Genomic DNA, 18813 nt, shown 5'->3' with positions numbered 1-18813 from the left:
AGTTCTTTGTTGATGTATTAGAATTCCGCTAGGAGAACTCTGATATTCGACTCTGATATTGATGAGGTTACAAGCTTCCCATGACAGCCTCCATATAATTTCTCACAAGTCTTTTAAAATTTTGGGCAAAACTTCCTTTTCCCAAGGAGATCAATCGCTATATGGTAAAGATCAGAATTTCCCTCAACCTTTACACATGCTCTCGGTCCCCTCGACGAACATAAACAAAATTAGCATGTCTAGATAGTCAACATGCAGAATTCTGTTCATCCACAAACAACAAGCAAGCTCAAAGGTCATTGCTATTCATGAAGTCTTCCAATGCCACACAAAATGCTACTCTATTAGTAAAAAAATGTAACTCAAGTAAATCAATGGCTACATGAAAACACCCTCAAATCTGTTGGATGCCACAGGGAGTAATGAATACTTCAAGAAGAATTAGATTTAAGAAATACCATGTTGAATCCTTAGTTTAGGATCCAATTCCAACTCATCAGTGGAAAGGAATCTCTTTGTCAATTCAATTTAAATGGGAATCATTTGACGGTTCAGATCTTAATTGAACCAAAAGCACATTCTTGAAGTTGCTAAAATGAGAAAGATCGAAGCTGTAGCCTCCAATTGGTACCAAAATTGTTGCAGGTAGGAGATGGGGCACTCACCATTGGTTGTCACGATCTGAAACGAACACGGCCATAGGTTTTTAGGGTTCGAAGGAGAAAAGTGATGAACTGTGTGGTGTTATTTATTTTTTGAATTCCGTCGCACTTCTTGTTTAAGGAGAAGTTTAGTGTATGTACTGGAAGTTTGACTCATTCAATCATAGCTTGTCAATGGAATGGACTGGAAAGCTTGATAAGTTGTTGGTTATGCATTTGTCCTCAATGGGATGCTGATATGATATTATCAGCAACTAACAGATGGAGTTTTCTTTTGTTGGCTTACGATTTTGATTCCCAAACATATCAATTCAAAATATTGGGCCTAAAAAGATGAATTTTGTACTGTATTCCGAAATGGAGCTTTGGTTTCCGGATTTTTTTTTCTAAATTTTCTTTGTAAGTATGTCCTCATTCTTTAATGCATCCAACATTGGGAATAACAGCTGACACAATGAGGCTTTGCATTATTTCAGTCTATGACATTGTTATTTGTCTTGAAAATGACCTCCATTCAGAGTTAAGATTGACTTATGCGTCTTATTACTTAATTTGAACTGATGGGATAGATTCCAATCAATAGGGAGCTGTTATACGAAGGATTATGGTAGCAATGATATTGTTAGGAATATACAGAACATGATACACTTTGAGAATTGATTTGAAGTCTAAAACTGATCATTATTCTAATATACATACACTACTGTCACGCATTGCTTTGGCATGCATCAAAATCTAACCTCATTGGAGGATCCTAACCCTCCATTTTGCATTTGTTGAACGGACTGTAATAAAATATAAAACAAAGTAACTGTCTAAATGAACTACCACAAATCGGATGGTTAGGATCGTCCAATAGCAAAACCTAACAGATGAATGGTTTGGATCATTAGATCAAATGGGATTACTTGTACTTCTATCCGCTCATATTTTTTCTATGCGGTGCGATTAAGAGGGCTGTTTGGAACCTATAAACAAGAGTGACTTCATATTTTCCTTTTACCAGCTCCGAAGCCCGACCCAATCAAAACTATGAAATAAAATGAACTCCGAAAATTTCTCTACAAGTTCTCTAAAATGTTTCTCTACTTTGGGCGTCCAAGTCAATCTCTAAAATTTGGCCTACATAAAAAGAGAAAGTCTAAACTGATGGGGGCCTTGCAAAAGAAAGGTGAAAGGGCTCCCCCATTGGGTGCACATCACCATCACGTTTGACTTTTCAGCCATTATTAATGCATGATGGTGATGTGCAGCCAATAGAAGAGCCCTTTCTCCTCTTTTTTGCAAGGGCTCCCTTCAGTCTAGAATTCCTCACTTAAAAATACCAAAAATAACTAATAAAGAGAATAAAACTAATTATGTGGGCTGCTGATTTGGTCAGCGTTGTGATCTCTGTCTTTTGATAATCGGCCTTCGGAAGGCATTCCTCTGCAATGATCTCAGCCGGATCGATGATCTGAATCGTTGGATTGTTAATCCGAGGGTCTCGATGATCTGAATCGTTGGATTGTTGATCCAGGGGTCTCGAATAGACCGATCGAAGCTTGACACTATTGGCCGTCGATCTACCTAATATGTTGTGATGCAACTGCATCTCCTCTCTCTCTCTCTCTCTCTCTCTCTCTCTCTCAGACCAAGTTCTTCTGTTTACTTTTCTAAGAACTGGGGGGTAAAAGAAGTCTTCTACTTTGCTTTATTTGAAAAAATAGTTTTCTAGTTTGACAATTTGGAAATAGAATGGTCCTTACACATGATAAGGCAAAAACTACAACGTAAAAAGACCAAAATACCCATGATAGCCAGTGACAAGTTTTGAATCAATTGTGTGGGAATATCATTGCTCACCCCCATCAAAACATGATGTGTAAAAGTGTGGCCCCACCATATACATGGCTCCGGTCGAGATAGTGGAACTTACCCATCAAAACTTGAGGCAACATAGTGGGTCCCACCCGATGCATTGGTATGAATTGAGTTGGAGAGACTCATCTATCATGGGTCAAAAAAATAAAAAAAATAAAGCAGACGACTTCTTTTACACCAAGCACACGCGGTCTCGTATCGTTTACCCTTTGCTGATTTATTTATAAATTCTGTGAATTTAACACGTTAAAAAGGACATGAAGAGAAAGAGAAATAGAAGATTGAGGAAAAGGGTTTCCTCTGGTTCTTTGTTTTGTTTCTTTTTACAATTGTATTTTTGTTTAGAACAGTTTTAGCTCATCTATTTACGAAACTGTTAATTTTTTGGGTCTCCCTCTCTCTATCTGCTTAACTCTGCTGCTCCAGATTAATGGGCCGTCGAGGTTCTAATGCCGGATTCGGCAAAGGGTAAGTCTTTTTCATTTCCTTTTTCTTCTTCTTCTTCCATTTTATTTTTCTTGTTTGGAACTTGTTTTCGTTGGATTTTTGTTTTCCTGGGTTGTTTTTTAATGAGAACTAGAAATGCTGATTTAATTGAGGGGTTTTCCTTATCTTTTGGCTTATTTTTATTTGAAAAAATAATAATCTGCCAATCAGCGGTGAAAATGGGTTAGTTTTCATTTCTGTTGTTCTTTATACAATTGAATTATTTTAGGAAATTATGGTTTTTGGTAAAATATTTCTATGGTGCAGAGTCCATTCTACTAGTTTTTTTCTGAAAGTGATTTGGGTTGTTGGGTTTTTGTAGCTGGATTTTGAGGACTAAAAGCAAACTTAGTAGAAAGATTTTGCAACCAAGAAAGGGGAAAAAGGAAGAGCCAATCAGTAATCTTTCAGATGATATTCTTAGTTTGATTCTCTCTCGAATTCCATTAAGAGAAGCAGTGAGAACCTCTGTTCTATCCAAGAGATGGAGATGTCTTTGGTGTTCCATCCCTTACCTGCAATTGGACATGAGCCTTATAATCAACCCTCCTGCTTTGTCCCGGAATTATGAGGATCGGATGAGAAAATGGCTGTACGTTGTGCATCACATCCTGGATTCTTGTCGGGATCCCATCCTCGGTTGTAGTATTTCTATCTCAATCTGGAAGGAATTCACTGATAATTTGGATGAATTTGTCCTCTTCCTTTGCAAAAATGGCATCCAAGATCTCTATCTCTGCAATCCGTCGTCCTATTTCTATCAATTCCCTACTGATGCCTACTTCTGCCAATCTCTAAAGAAGCTGACGTTAATCAGGTGCAAGGTAGTTCTTCCTCGTGTTTTTCTTCCTCTTGTTTTTGAAGGCATAAGTTGCCTCACGACCCTCACAATCATTGATGTTTCTATAACTGATGGCGATTTGGAGCGCCTCATTTCTTCTTCCCAGTTGCTGGAGAGCTTGTGCTTTTATGATGATTTTTTATCAGGAGAGAAGTTGAGAAATGTCAGGATTAGCGCGCCCAATCTCCTATCATTGGAGATCCATTCTTCGATGTCAACACGTGTTTCTTTGAAGACTGCTCCCCGCCTGGAAGATTTTTTCTATAAACCATATCACTATTATAATTGCTATGAAGCTGGGATGCTTGCTGACCTACTGATGAATTTGGGCCATGTTGAGAGTCTCAAGTTACAGTTATTTGAATCCGCTGCCAAGGTTTGCTCTGTAACTTTTGTTCTAGAGTTTCACTTTTACTATTGAAACTGAATCATTAGTTTCTTTATTCATGTTGTATATCCCTTGCTTTTCTGAAGTCTTTGAACATAATGCAACTGCCGAAAAGTTTGCCTGCCCTCAAGCTGAAGAAGCTAACTCTAGATGTGAAGTACGACATTGAACTTTTCTTGTCTTCCTTGCTTAGGATCTGCCCCAATTTGCAAGAACTCAATATCGTTATAACTAAGGTCCCAATGATCACAAATGCCTTTTTTTAAGTTTCTAAATATAATTGCAGATTAATTCGCAGACCCTTATTCTTATCAGTTATTTACTTTCAGGGTGTCTTTGAGGAGAAAGGATTCGTTCATGAAACGTTTTGGGAGAGACATGGACCTTTTGAGTGTTTGATGCATCACCTAACAACGGTTCGGATCAATATGAGTTATCTAAACAACTGTTGTGGGATTGGATTTATGGAATTTTTACTAAAGAATGCATATGTTCTTAAGAGAATGTGTATTATTTACTACAAGAGTCTAAAGAAACAAATGAAGGCTGAGATAAGTAAGCTGTCTCTCTTGCAAAGGGCTTCTCAACATGCTGTCTTGGAATTCAAGACCTATGGTTAGAGAGAGAGAGAGAGAGAGAGAGAGAGAGAGAGAGAGAGAGAGAGAGAGAGTCCTGATTCCTTGGAATGACAATCCATTGAACGTTCTGGTTCAATATGCCTCTCTGAAGTGCTTGATTGAATTTTGTTTTTGCCTCTATAAAGAGCTTGAATTTGAATTTTGGTTTGTTGCGTATCTTTTAATAACTTACTTTGTTCATGTAGACTGTTAACAACTCTTTGAATGCCATGAAGCTTTTCACCATTACAGATCATGATATGCATTTACCCATTTTGAATCGATGTTCTAATACAAATGGGCTATGTTGAGTAGCATAACTGATGGAACCTATGATACTCAGAAGCCATTTGTCTCTTCCACTAAGGAAAAAGAAGGGACACATATAGCATAAACATGATTTTAGCTTATGATAATGTTGAGGAAAAAAATTAATATTCCATGGAAAAAAATTAAGTATTGGAAACATTATGAAGACCCAACAACGAAACTAGCACCCCACTGCCTCTCTTTATGGATCTCAACCCCCACACAGGCAATCTTATCCAATCCTTGGATAAATTGTTCTTGGGATCGGGTATCATGCTTGGAAAATTTTACGTGAATAAACTTTTGAGATTTGCTACCTGGCTTGTGTATTATGCCTAGTCATTGGGGTTGTTCTCAGTGTGAATAAATGATAGCAAGCCTACCCGTGGATATAATAAAACCATGCTTGTTATCTTCATGGAGAATAGCCCCAATTGGTCGACAAATTAAGACAAAAACACCCCAATTCATCAAACAATGGAAACATGCATTCTAAAACCCAAAGACTTTTTTTTTCTATTGTTTTGTTGGCCTTCAAATTGCTCTCCAACTTATTATTATGAAGCTTAAAATTAAAGGAAACTCAAAATATGTGATCATAATCCTCAGCAACAATGCTTCGACAACATTGAAAACACATACGATTTATTAGGATTGTTCTTTGACGCTTTCTCACTTATACCAATGATCATCTACTCTTACTTATCCAGAGTATGACGTAGGGCGCAGAGGCGGAAGTGATTGGAAAAATTTCAGTTCTGATCTAGATTTGAAAATATGAGTTCAGATCTGAAATTTACAAAATATGTGCACGGAATTTCATGAAAAGAAGGCTGATATGCAAGAAATTCATGGACTGGAATATCTTAAAGAGGGATCAGAAAATTTTGCCTCTCAACAAACTTCAAATGAATTATGAAATCTATGAGCAAAAACACAATCGTATAAGCTGAAAATCCATAGATCTAAAGAATAGAAATGAAGAAAAGAAAGATTTTTCTGAGAAAAAAGAGAATAGAATATCCAAGATGGAAAAAGAAAATTACATACTCCATGTGATCTTGCACTCGACGACATTTAGTCACAATGAAAGTGCATGATCTTGCACTCTACAAGATGAACCGATGATCTCAAGAGGAGATGTAGATCACTCCATGATGGCGCTAGTCTCTAACGGATGAAACCTCCTCTTCCCTTCAAACACCTCCAAGATCTCTCGAAAAGTCTCCAAAAATTTTATTTGCAAAACTAACTAAAACTATACTCCAACCCCTATTGTAGAAATTTCATCCCCTTTAAGTGAGTGACAACACATCGTTATGATGATGTGGCCCTCCACTTGAGCACACTCAGTTACACTTTTCACTTGACACAATTGCATCACTTCCAAGCCTTCTTGCTTTTTGTCCATGTCTGATCAAATTTTGGCCATTGATCCACAAACGCATCACACCATAGCTCGGCCTAATCTACATCATAACACCCCCCCCCTAGGGCTGGCAATTTCACCCGAAAAAGCGGGGATCCGCCCCGCCCCGCCCCGTTTGGGGAGGGGATTCCCCGATTTGAAAGGGGAAGGGGAATATAAAAATTCCCCGGTGCGGGGAGGGGAAGGGGAAGGGGATGGAGTTGTCCCCGCCCCGCCCCGCCCCGCTAATCAATGCCATTTTTTTGTAAATTTTTAAGTGTTTTTTTAAGGAAAACTACTAGAAACTCTGTGGATCGGCTACAAGATTCCCCCAAAGATAAACTTAGCTTGTCTTTTCCTTTTAATTAGCTTCTGAGAGCATTTTGGGAACTATAATAACCTTTTCACAGATGTTGAAATAATAAAGACAAGCTGAGAGCCTGAGATGCTGAGTGTATGCAATTATCAAAAAATCGTAGTGTCAACAGAATTTTAGGGTTGGATTGCAGGTTTTAATTTTCAACAAGAAAAATTTAGCTACTAGAAATTTGTTTCATGTCAGCACTAGACTGAATTGCAGTTAAAGAAATAAGTCATTTGTTGATTTTGTTCTCTTCTCCATTGTCATTTCTCATGCTCATCTGGGGGTTAACATGCTATACAGAATGAACTAATGAACATTATTTTGCGTGTGTGAGCGCCCACTTATGGACTTTTAAAGTTCATTGTGACTACTGAAATAGTTACTTTTTGCACATTGGCTGCCTGTTAATGAAGGTAATCCTGGTGCTCATTTCCTATTTATCATTCTATAATTTATGCAGAAAATTGCTGAAAGATGAGGTCCTGTTGTTATTTATGTTTGTTGTCTCATCCATGCATTTCTGATTTTGTCCATCTGTTTGTTGATCACATGAATAGAATCATAGCATTCATCACAATATTGTCTGTAATGGACGTAGAAGAAAGAAGCTCTGTTTGCTGGTTTGGTTGGGTTCCAAAGAGGGGGCGGGGCGGGGATTTTGTCCCCGAAGGATGCGGGGAGGGGAAGGGGAAGGGGATTAGATATTCCCCGCGGGGAGGGGAGGGGGATTCCCCACCATCCCCGCAGAGGGGAAGGGGAAGGGGAGGGGGAAAATTCCCCGCAGAGGGGAAGGGGAAGGGGACCCCAACATCCGGCCCCGACCCGCCCCGTTGCCACCCCTACCCCCCCCCCCCCCCCCCCCCCCCCCAAACACACACACCCATCCACCCTCACCCCCACCCCTCCAAACTAAAAAGAGCTTGTCCTCAAGCTCAGACCTTCCTTAAGAAAAGGGAGTAGGGAGTTTTTCCTCCGTTCTTCATCTTTTCAAAACAGTGAAACCTCCCTCCCCTATGTGATTGAATCTCCAAATGCTGAAGGTTGAACCCAACTCTAATTGTAGATGGAGACCTTTTCTATGCCACATGAAATCTTACAAACTCTACATGTACCCAACAATTTTCAGCCACATGATTTTCTCAAACATATATTTTCTGTTCAAGCTCAGTAGGAGCTGAATTTAAATTCTGTTCTCTCAGGTGCTTCTGGTTGCTGACACTGTAAAAAAACTCATTTCATATTGGCCAAATAACATTCTACACTGGCTTCTGCACAGTGCATAAGTATTCTGATCACAACTTTTGAGCCAATATCATCAGAACTGAGTGTAAAATTGTCTCCAGCACACCTGCAGAAACTTGGCCGTTTGCATCATCCATGGAAGTAGGAACCTTTAGAACCTCTCTCATATGAGTGTTGGATAGTGCTTGAGAATTTTTGGAAGGAGACCTGTCAATTGAAATCACCCTGCTGCCAAACATTTGCTCCAAAACATAAATGTCTCGACCTCTTCATCTTCAGAGCCCTGTCAACATACAGTTGGGACAAAAGATTATATGCACTGTGCAAGTATTATATTGGATTCAAGTTGAAAAGGAATTTTCAGACACAACAGAGGAAAGGTAGTAAACAGGGCCAATCCTCTTGGCTCGACTGGCCAATACAGGGGAAGCTGTGATTGGTAATGAGCAACCCATGGTGGGAATTTGGTGTCAGAGCTAACATAATTAATTCACTTAAAACACTTTGGAGAGTATGGACATTTGACAAGATTTCAAAACCAAGGGATTCCTACAATAGTTTAGCCTTCAAATGATTTGTTTCTCTTTCTTTTTTGAAGAATTTCTGCCTACAATAATAATAAGGGTCATCAACCATACAAGAGGCCGGCACCTTGAGAGAAGAAGTCTGATCTGTCTCTAAATTTCAGACCAGCTGTCCTCTAAACACATTCCTAGAGTTCAGAGGCTCATATTTCAATTGTTTAATACCATGAGTTGGATTTCTTCTTGAAAGTGGTCCGAAGCCAAGCTCTCCTGATCTCAACTACAAGAAGGAAAACATCAGTCCCCACTACTTTATGTCCATCCACATGTTAAGATCCTATTGAATGTTTGATAATGGTCTGTTGCTGCAAAACAGCTATGGTTAATGGTTTACTGAATCTTGGAAAGACAGAGCAACAAAGTTCTACAAAAACAAAGTTGGGACAGAGCTCTTCCTTCTCTTCTTCCATATCAAATTCTAATGATGGTGACCATTTAGCAGCTACAAGCAAACCCTTCCATCACACATCAAGATCTTGTCTACTAATGGGGAAGTTTCACTATGGCTAGAATTTGATTTGATGGGATTGCAATACCACTCAGCCCCAATAGTACACTAGATACTGGGTCTGCTGGGTTTTGATGAGGCTCAAACCACCAACTTCTCTCCACTCTTTGGTAATAGAATGAAGTCAAGTGGGCTATGCCTCTGCTACTGTAGAAGGGAAGGGCAGAGGCTCACATATAGTGGGTTAGACACATCCATTGTAATTGAAATTTCGGATTTAACTTCCCCAGTTATAGAGTAATTCAGCACAGTATGTGGCAGTTTTGACTCCCCTCAACAACTGAACCTTCTTTCTACTTGACTGTCTAGGAGAGATGCCTCTGTTCTTGGAATCTGTGAGATTATGAACCATCTTCATAACTTTCAGTTCTTTGTTGCTGAATTGGAATTCAGCAGGAGAACTCTGATATTCTACTCTGATATCGATGGGGTTACCAGCTTCCCAGGAGGCCAGGACAGCCTCCATATAATTTCTCACAAGACTTAAAATTTTGGGCAAAACTTCCTTTTCCCAAGATCAGTCGCTAAATTGTGAAGAGCAGAATTTCCCTCAACCTTTACACGTGCTCTCGGTCCCCTTGAAGAATAAAAAACAAAATTAGCATGTCCAGATAGTCAACATACAGAATTCTGTTCATCCACAGACAGCAACTCTATTAGTAAAAACTGTTACTTAAGTAAATCGATGGCTACGTGAAAAGACCCTCAAATTTCTAGACTGCCACAGGGAGTAATGAATACTTCAAGAATAATTAGATTAAAGAAATACCATGTTGAATCCTTAGTTTAGGATCCAATCCCAACTCATCAATGGAAAGGACTCTCTGTCAGTTCGATTTAAATGGGAATCATTTGACGGTTTAGATCTCAATTGAACCAAAAGCACATTCTTGAAGTTGTTAAAATGAGAAAGACCCAAGCTGTAGCCTCCAATTGGTACCAAAATTGAAGCAGTTTGGAGACGGGCCCCTCACCATCGGTTGTCACGATCTGAAACAAACCGGGCCTTAAGTTTTTAGGGTTCGAAGGAGAATAGTGATGAACTGTGTGGTCTTATTTATTTTTTGAATTCCGTCGCACTTCTTGCTTAAGGAGAAGTTTAGTGTATGTACTGGAAGTTTGACTCATTCAATCATAGCTTGTCAATGGAATGGACTGGAAAGCTTGATAAGTTGTTGGTTATGCATTTGTCCTCAAAGGGATGCTGATAATCTGATATGATATTATCAGCAACTAACAGATGGAGTTTTCTTTCGTTGGCTTACGATTTTGATTCCCAAACATATCAATTCAAAATATTGGGCCTAAGAAGAAGAATTCTGTACTGTATTCCAAAATGTATGCTATGAACACAAATGGAGCTTTGGTTTTCAGATTTTTTTTTTCGAAATTTTCTTTGTAAGTATGTCCTCATTCTTTAATGCATCTAAAATTGGGAATAACAGCTGACACAATGAGGCTTTGCATTATTTCAGTCTATAACATTGTTATCTGTCTTGTAGATGACCTCCATTCAGAGCTAAACTTATGCGTCTTATACTTAATTTGAAATGATGGGATAGATTCCAATCAAGATTGAGCTGTTACACGAAGGATTATGGTGGCAATGATATTGTTAGGAATAAGCCGAACATGATGCACTTTGAGAATTGATTTGAAGTGTAAAACTGATCATTATTCTATTATCCATACACTACTGTCACGCATTGCTTTGGCATGCATCAAAATCTAACCTCATTGGAGGATCCTAACCCTCCATTATGCATTTGTTGAACAGACTGTAATAAAATATAAAACAAAGTAACTGTCTAAATACACGACCACAAATCGAAGAGTTAGGATCGTCCAATAGCAAAACCCAACAGATGAATGGTTTGGATCATTAGATCAAATGGGATCACTTGTACTTCTAACCGCTCATATTTTTTCTATGCGGCGCGATTAAGAGGGCTGTTTGGAACCTATAAACAAGCGTGACTTCATATTTTCCTTTTCCTTTTACCAGCTCCGAAGCCCAACCCAACCGAAGCAACAAGGCGGGATCCGTCACTGATTTGAAATTCGGACTCTCTCTCTCTCTCTCTCTCTAAAACTAAAATCAGCCAAAGAAGATCTTTGGCCGGCAGATCCAAAGACGGAGTTTTTGGCCTCAAAGCAACAAACCGGTAACGAAATAGAATCTACACAAGGGAAAGCACTTGCCATTCGTTGGTTATTAGGGGCATCCCGAAATCTTCCTGTAGAACCCAGGTGGATTGGTTCAGTGGGAGACTACCAAGATAGAAATCCAATTTTAGATCCTCTGCTGGCTTGCACTTTTCTCCGCCAGAGAATTTCGAAGGATTGAGGGATGAGACTACAATATAATTTTATTTCATAACCAAGGCTTACGAAATTCGTCTACATCATGCTTATTGTAGACTTTGCATATCCATTTCGAATTCAACTAAAACCAATTTTCTTATTTCTACTAAAACTATGAAATACAATGAACTCCGAAATTTTCTAAACAAGTTCTCTAAAATGTTTCTCTACTTTGGACGTCCAACTCAATCTCTAAAATTTGGCCAACTTAAAAAATATAAAAAATAACTAATAAAGAGAATAAAACTAATTTATGACTCTTGAAGTATGATGATCAACGTGGGCCGCTGATTTGGTCAGCGTTGTGAACTCCTTGTCCTTAGATAATCGGCCTTCGGAAGGCATTCCTCTGCATTAATTTCGGCCGGATCGATGATCTGAATCGTTGGATTGTTAATCGGAGGGTCTTGATGATCTGAATAGTTGGATTGTTGATCAGAGGGTCTCGAATAGACCGATCAAAGGTCTTGACACTATTGGTCGTCGATCTACCTAATATGTTGTGATGTAACTGCATCTCCTCTCTCTCTCTCTGACCAAGTTTTTCTGTTTGCTATTTTTAAGGAGGAAGAGTGAGGGTAAAAGAAGTCTTCTACTTTGCTTTATTTGAAAAGATAGTCTTCTAGTTTGACAATTTGGAAATAGAATCATACATTTGAGTAAATTTTGCAAATCAGGTCATGCCATCAATTTGCTACCAAAATACTGATGGGCAGATTGTGAAGACCATAATGTCCTTATGCATGATAAGGCAAAAACTACCATGTAAAAAGACCAAAATACCCATGATAGCCAGTGATAAAGTTTTGAATCAATGGTGTGGGAATATCATTTCTATGTTTTGGCATTCTTATGCATGGGTATAAGAAAATGGGCTCACCCCATCAAAACATGATGTGTAAAAATGTGGGCCCCACCATATACATAGGCTCGGGTCGAGTCGTCGAGATAGTGGAACTTACCCATCAAAACATGAGGCAACATAGTGGGTCCCAACCCGATGCATTGGTTTGAATTGAGTTGGAGAGACTCACCTATCATGGGTCAAAAATTTAAAAATAAAGCAGACGACTTCTTTTACACCAAACACATGCACACTTTCTCTTCAACGCAGTCTCGTATCGTTTACCCTTTGCTGATTTATTTATAAATTCTGTGAATTTAACACGTTAAAATGGACATCAAGAGAAAGAGAAATAGAAGATTGGGGAAAAGGGATTGGAGATGGATACTTCATCACCAGCTCATGGCTCTTCAATCAGTGAGTATGTTTATTCTTCCATTTCTTCTTTTTAGTTTGGGTTTTCTGTGTATTTGGATGAACACCCCCACTATTGATAGCAGTATGCATGATGATTGCTCTCTCTGATATTAATTTCATCTTCTTTTCTTGATTTTTTGTTCATTTTAAATGGAAAAAATTCTTCTACCTCTTGGGTTTGGCGACATGACAACTTGTTTAACAAAATAAATTGACTATGAACAACATATTTGAGTTGTTCATGTAGAGGTAATGTTTCATGATTTTATTGAGACTGATTCTTAGCCAACAATTCATCTTAGTTTATGGAATAATACATGATCATGGCAACTTTTTCTTTTTCCTTTCAAGACCCGAACCAGCTACTTGAAGAATTTTGTTTCCCACAGCTTGGAAGTCAAAACCATTGAAATGGAGGCATTGCCTTTGGAACTTGTTTTCGTTGGATTTTTGTTTTCCTGGGTTGTTTTTAAATGAGAACTAGAAATGCTGATTTAATTGAGGGGTTTTCCTTATCTTTTGGCTTATTTTTATTTGAAAAACAACCTGCCAATCAGCAGCGAAGAATGGGTTAGTTTTCATTTCTGTTGTTCTTTATACAATTGAATTATTTTAGGAAATTATGGTTTTTGGTAAAATATTTCTATCGTACAGACTACAGAGTCCATTCTACTAGTTTTATCTGAAAGTGATTTGGGTTGTTGGGTTTTTGTAGCTGGATTTTGAGATTGATTTCAGAACAGTGGATGAGCACTAAAAGCGAACTTAGTAGAAAGATTTTGCAACCAAAAAAGGGGAAAAAGGAAGAGCCAATCAGTAATCTTTCAGATGATATTCTTAGTTTGATTCTCTCTCGAATTCCATTAAGAGAAACAGTGAGAACCTCTGTTCTATCCAAGAGATGGAGATATCTTTGGTGTTCCATCCCTTACTTGCAATTAGACATGAACCTTATAATCAACCCTCCTACTTTGTCTTGGAATTATGAGGATCAGATGAGAAAATGGGTGTACGTTGTGCATCACATCTTGGATTCCCGCCGAGATCCCATCCTCGGTTGTGGTATTTGTATCTCAATCCGGAAGGAATTCACAGATAATTGGGATGAATTTGTCCTCTTCCTTTGCAAAAACGGCATCCAAGATCTCTATCTCTACAATCTGTGCTATTTCTATCAATTCCCTACTGATGCCTATTTCTACCAATCTCTAAAGAAGCTGACATTAATCAGGTGCAAGGTAGTTCTTCCTCCTGTTTTGAAGGCATAAGTTGTCTCACGACCCTCACAATCATTGATGTTTCTATAACTGAAGACGATTTGGAGCGCCTCATTTCTTCTTGCCAGTTGCTGGAGAGCTTGTCCTTTTATGATGAATTTTTAGCCGAAAAGAAGTTGAGAAATGTCAGCATTAGCATGCTCAATCTCCTATCATTGGAGATCCATTCTTCGATGCCAACACATGTTTCTTTGAAGACTGCTCCCCACCTGGAAGATGTTTTCTATAAACCATATCACTATTATAATTGCAATGAAGCTGAGATGCTTATTGACCTACTGATGAATTTGGGTCAGGTTGAGAATCTCAAGTTACAGTTATTTGAATCCACCGCCAAGGTTTGCTCTGTAACTTTTGTCCAAGAGTTTCACTTTCACTATTGAAACTGCATCGTTAGTTTCTTTATTCATGTTGTATATCCCTTGCTTTTCTGAAGTCTTTGAACAGAATAAAACTGCCGAACAGTTTGCCTACCCTCAAGCTGAAGAAGCTAACTCTAGATGTGAAGTACGACGTTGAACTTTTCTTGTCTTGCTTGCTTAGGATCTGCCCCAATTTGCAAGAACTCAATATCGTTATAACTAAGGTCCCAATGATTACAAATACCTTTTTTTAAGTTTCTACATATAATTGCAGATTAATTTGCAGACCCTTATTCTTATCAGTTATTTACTTTCAGGGTGTCTTTGAGGAGAAAGGGTTTGTTCATGAAACGTATTGGGAGAGACGTGGACCTTTTGAGTGTTTGATGTATCACCTAACAACGGTTCGGATCAATATGAATTATCTAAACAACTGTTGTGGGATTGGATTTATGGAATTTTTACTAAAGAATGCATATGTTCTTAAGAGAATGAGTATTATTTACTCCAAGCAGAACAAATGGAGGCTGAGATAAGTGAGTTGTCTCTCTTACAAAGGGCTTCTCAACATGCTGCATTGGAATTTGAGACCTATGATGAGAGAGAGAGAGAGAGAGAGAGAGAGAGAGAGAGAGAGAGAGAGAGAGAGAGAGAGCTCTGATTCCTTGGAATGACAATCCATTGAAAGTTCTGGTTCAATATGCCTCTCTGAAGTGCTTGACTTTGAATTTTGTTTTTGCCTCTATAAAGAGCTTGAATTTGAATTTTGGTTTGTTGCGTATCTTTTAATAACTCCTTTGTTCATGTAGACTGTTAACAACTCTTTGAATGCCATGAAGCTTTGCACCATTACAGATCATGATATACATTTACCCATTTTGAATCGATCTTCTAATACAAATGGATTTTGTTGAGTAGCATAACTGATGGAACCTATGATACTCAGAAGCACAATGCATTTTGCTATTATTAAATCCGAGATGAACCTCTCAGATTGTATGGTGTCTTGAATCCATTAATTAGTCGATAGATCATTTAATAACTTTTTTCTTTCCTTTTTAATAACAATTTTCTTTCCTTTTTTTTTTTTTTTTTTTTTTTGAAAGATGACATATTTCATTGATACTATGAGAGTTACATTGGGGACCAGGAGTCCCACCCTGTATTACATAGAATCAACCAAAAAGGTCCACACCACGAAGGAACAACGAAAATAACAGAATTCAGGAACCTTTTTCCGTTCCCCAAAAAATGCCTCGACTAGCGGAAGACCATGGTCTCTCAAGCTATGGAGATGCTAAAACTTTTCTCAGCCCATCTAGAATCGGGAATTGCTTAGAACAGAGACCGATCCCTGCGATCTTTCCTACCACTCATTCAAGCAAACCTACAGGACTGAAACCAGCTTCATAGATTCCACCACTTCGGAACTAAATTCTCGACTTCCTTCAACCATCTCCTTCCCAACCTGCCTCTGATAAGTAAAAGAAGCACAAGAATCATGTCTAAGCAAAGTTCCACCAGAAGTAAAGTACTCTGCTCCACAACTACAGAATTCAACTAAAGTAAATCCTTTGGAAATCAATACGCCCTCCCTGATACAGTACAACTCAACAACCTCTCAAGGTAGGGTCTTTTAGTCTCGTAGTCCAGCTTCCATTCCAACCTCCTTAACTCTTTCTATTTTTTCCTCTGTGAGCCTGGCTTGCATTGCAAGGACCATTTCTCTAGTCTTTCCTAGGTCCTCTTGGTAAGAAATCTCAAAAACATCTCCAATTGCTAAGAAGTCATTAAAACTCTCCAACTCTGGGTGCCCAGGTTCCTCTGGAGTCGACAAAATCAATATGCCCTTTCCTTTATCATTTCTACTGAACTCGCTAGACTTCATTGTTCGCTGACCATCTTCCACGTCTGCATTACTTCGCCCCAGACCCAAGCCATTACCCGGGTTCTCGCGCCCATTTTCCAGACTTAATATTGCCAATTGTTTCTCTTCCTCCCACAAACGCCTTCGGGTCCGTCTTTCCTTTTCTAAAATCTTGTTCAAAATGAGCAGATTACGAAGAGGCGTATGAAGTTCTTCCTCACTGTTCATGGTGGTCTGGGAAGGAGACAATCCTGAGCTTCGACTGACTTCTGCTCTTTCTTTCATCCACTGCTTCTTCAGAGAGAGTAACACCTCACCAAGTGTAGGCGATTCCTTCCTCACAAGCTTTTCATTATAGTTAAGGCTTTTTAAGAGGTCGAGGTCTCCATCCACCAAGGTAATTTCACCCTTGAATGCACAAAATTTATCCTCAGATCGATCTTTATCAGACATACTTGAGGTAGGAGAGTTTTGCAGAATTCGTAGGTAATTGTGATTTTCAGACCCAAGCTTATTCTTTCTGACTTCCTTTTTTCGATACATACACTCAATCCTCCTGTTAAGTACTGATAGGCCACCACGGGTGGTTAAGATGCGAGTGTCCTGCCCAAGACCTCTTCTTGATTTACCTTTACCCGTACATGTGCGCTTTTCATCGACGATCTTGCATGCCTTAAGGAACTGATTTTTTAATTTTAAAGCCTTCAACTCCTTCGTCGATTTTAACCTAAAAGAATCCACAACATCTTTTCTAACCGCCTTTCCTTCTGTGCCACGTGGAGCTGCCATTAATGTTTTTGATGCAATCCTTACATTAGGCCAACTCTCAGCCCCCTCAGCATAGCCTCCCTACTTTCTGACGAGACATGTACAACTCAGAGGGGACAGGCTGGTAGGTGGGCAATTCAAAATTTGAACTGGGGTCCACCACCGGCTCCGATCCAAACCCAGTGGCCACTGCCACCTTTTCCGGTGGACAAACCGCCATTGGTGAGCCTCTATCGATGGGAATCTGATCGGATCCCTAAAAAAGGGGCAAATTGTCTTTACTACTGGATTCTTTCACCACCGACATTGCCAGAGAATTTATACTATCCTCAGACACCACCTTAACTCCCACCGAATAAATGGTGGAATCTACCCTTAAATTAATGAATGGAGGGATGGATTTCCACAAAGGGGAAATAACCAGCGCAGAGGCAAAGGCCAAACAATGAGCGTGATTCCCAAATAGCTGGGTCTCAAGGACCTGGCCCAAATGTAGACCAATGATCTCCACCGTGGTAGAAGACCATGCATGAAGTGGAATATCGTAAAATCGCACCCGAATAGTTCTAGCCCCCGTATTATATGCCGGGAGCCAGGGTTGAAGGGAAGAAAGACATCTCCCGAAGGCCTCACCTCCTCGTCGGAGAATAGAGGTAGCCTGGACCTCAGAGTCAAGCCAAAATAGGAGGTCCACTGTGCTAATAGCAAAAGGTTTCTGCAGCTCCAGGAGACCCCAAAAATTTCTGGCCCAATCCCAGACATCTTCTAAGAGCCAGGTGCCAGATTTCAAACTCCCAATAAGACAGCTCTTAAAATTTCTTTTTCTTTCTTCCACTACAGAAGCTGGGACGTCCAAACATCGAACCTCGTCAAGAGTGGCAATTTGGACCCTTTTGGGTCTCCACACTAAGTTCGGATTCTCCCTATTTCTTGGTTCCAAGCATTTTTGCATTTGATGTGAGAGCCAAAATTTTTATAGTTACATTTTAAGCACAACCAGTCATTGCCACTCGAGAATGGCCTACGATTAGACTCCATTGCTGTGCGGCCAGGTGCCTTCCTAGCCCCAAACTCCAACCTCCTTCCCCTGGTGTCCCAGTCTTCCAAACTTCCCAAAGAACCTGCATGTGATCTAGGTGGGGGCCATTGGGGCCTAGCCAAATTAGCTTCTTGCCCAAACGAAAACAGGGATCTTCGGCAGCATGGGTTAAAAATCCCAAGGGATTCAAACACTTCTATAGCAGAGTAGCCTCCATCCAGGCATGACAGAAAAGGCTCTGATAGCCGCTCGACGTTAAGACCACACACACAGAAAAATCCCGACGGTTGCTGAAACTCGGAGACTCCCGGAGGGATATTCCGGCGGCTTCTGAATACGTCCCTGATAGTCATGACTTAATTTTCTTTCCTTTTTTAGTTAATAACTTTATAGTTTTACATAGATGTAACATGTTACCAGTAAACAAGTATTGGTATCTGACTTCAACTGAAAAAAAAGAGGAGGAAATGAGAAATCTATTTATGTTCTTTCGATGGTGGTGAGGTTGTATTCAAGTGTAGTGGATAGATGAGAATGGTGTAGTGTGTCCTTAAAATGATGGAACAATTCAACACAGGAATGTAATTAGGGATCTTATGCTTC

At 39.4% G+C, this 18813-nt stretch overlaps 2 protein-coding genes across 8 annotated transcripts; both read left to right on the top strand.

Annotated features, from left to right (window-relative positions):
• The first annotated feature begins 2670 nt into the window (after nt 1–2670).
• Nucleotides 2671–5017, top strand: LOC143850592 (F-box/FBD/LRR-repeat protein At1g13570-like). Of its 4 annotated transcripts, XM_077359828.1 has the most exons (5): nt 2671–2993; nt 3334–3835; nt 3959–4228; nt 4327–4476; nt 4570–5017. In XM_077359828.1, the coding sequence occupies exons 1-5, from the start codon at nt 2956–2958 to the stop codon at nt 4858–4860; spliced, it is 1251 nt and encodes a 416-aa protein (XP_077215943.1). In that variant the 5' UTR covers nt 2671–2955; the 3' UTR covers nt 4861–5017. The 4 variants fall into 4 exon arrangements, with proteins under 4 accessions (XP_077215943.1, XP_077215952.1, XP_077215939.1 ...); XM_077359837.1 differs by having other exon boundaries at nt 3334–4228; nt 4327–4397; XM_077359824.1 differs by having other exon boundaries at nt 3334–4228.
• Nucleotides 5018–12711: 7694 nt separating this feature from the next.
• LOC143861114 (uncharacterized) lies at nt 12712–15402 on the top strand. Of its 4 annotated transcripts, XM_077372034.1 has the most exons (5): nt 12712–12897; nt 14129–14512; nt 14611–14681; nt 14854–14940; nt 15027–15402. In XM_077372034.1, exons 1-4 carry the CDS (start codon nt 12811–12813, stop codon nt 14921–14923), a joined length of 612 nt encoding a protein of 203 aa, XP_077228149.1. In that variant the 5' UTR covers nt 12712–12810; the 3' UTR covers nt 14924–14940; nt 15027–15402. The 4 variants fall into 4 exon arrangements, 2 of the variants coding, with proteins under 2 accessions (XP_077228149.1, XP_077228140.1); XM_077372025.1 differs by having other exon boundaries at nt 12714–12897; nt 14611–14760; nt 14854–15402; XR_013239895.1 differs by having other exon boundaries at nt 12718–12897; nt 13613–14512; nt 14611–14760; nt 14854–15402.
• The last annotated feature ends 3411 nt before the right edge of the window (nt 15403–18813 follow it).

Source organism: Tasmannia lanceolata, unplaced genomic scaffold (assembly GCF_043159265.1).
Source record: "Tasmannia lanceolata isolate RefF3 unplaced genomic scaffold, GAP_Taslan_0.1 ptg000003l, whole genome shotgun sequence".
Classification (NCBI taxonomy): domain Eukaryota; kingdom Viridiplantae; phylum Streptophyta; class Magnoliopsida; order Canellales; family Winteraceae; genus Tasmannia; species Tasmannia lanceolata.
This window is presented reverse-complemented; position numbering and strand designations above follow the sequence as displayed.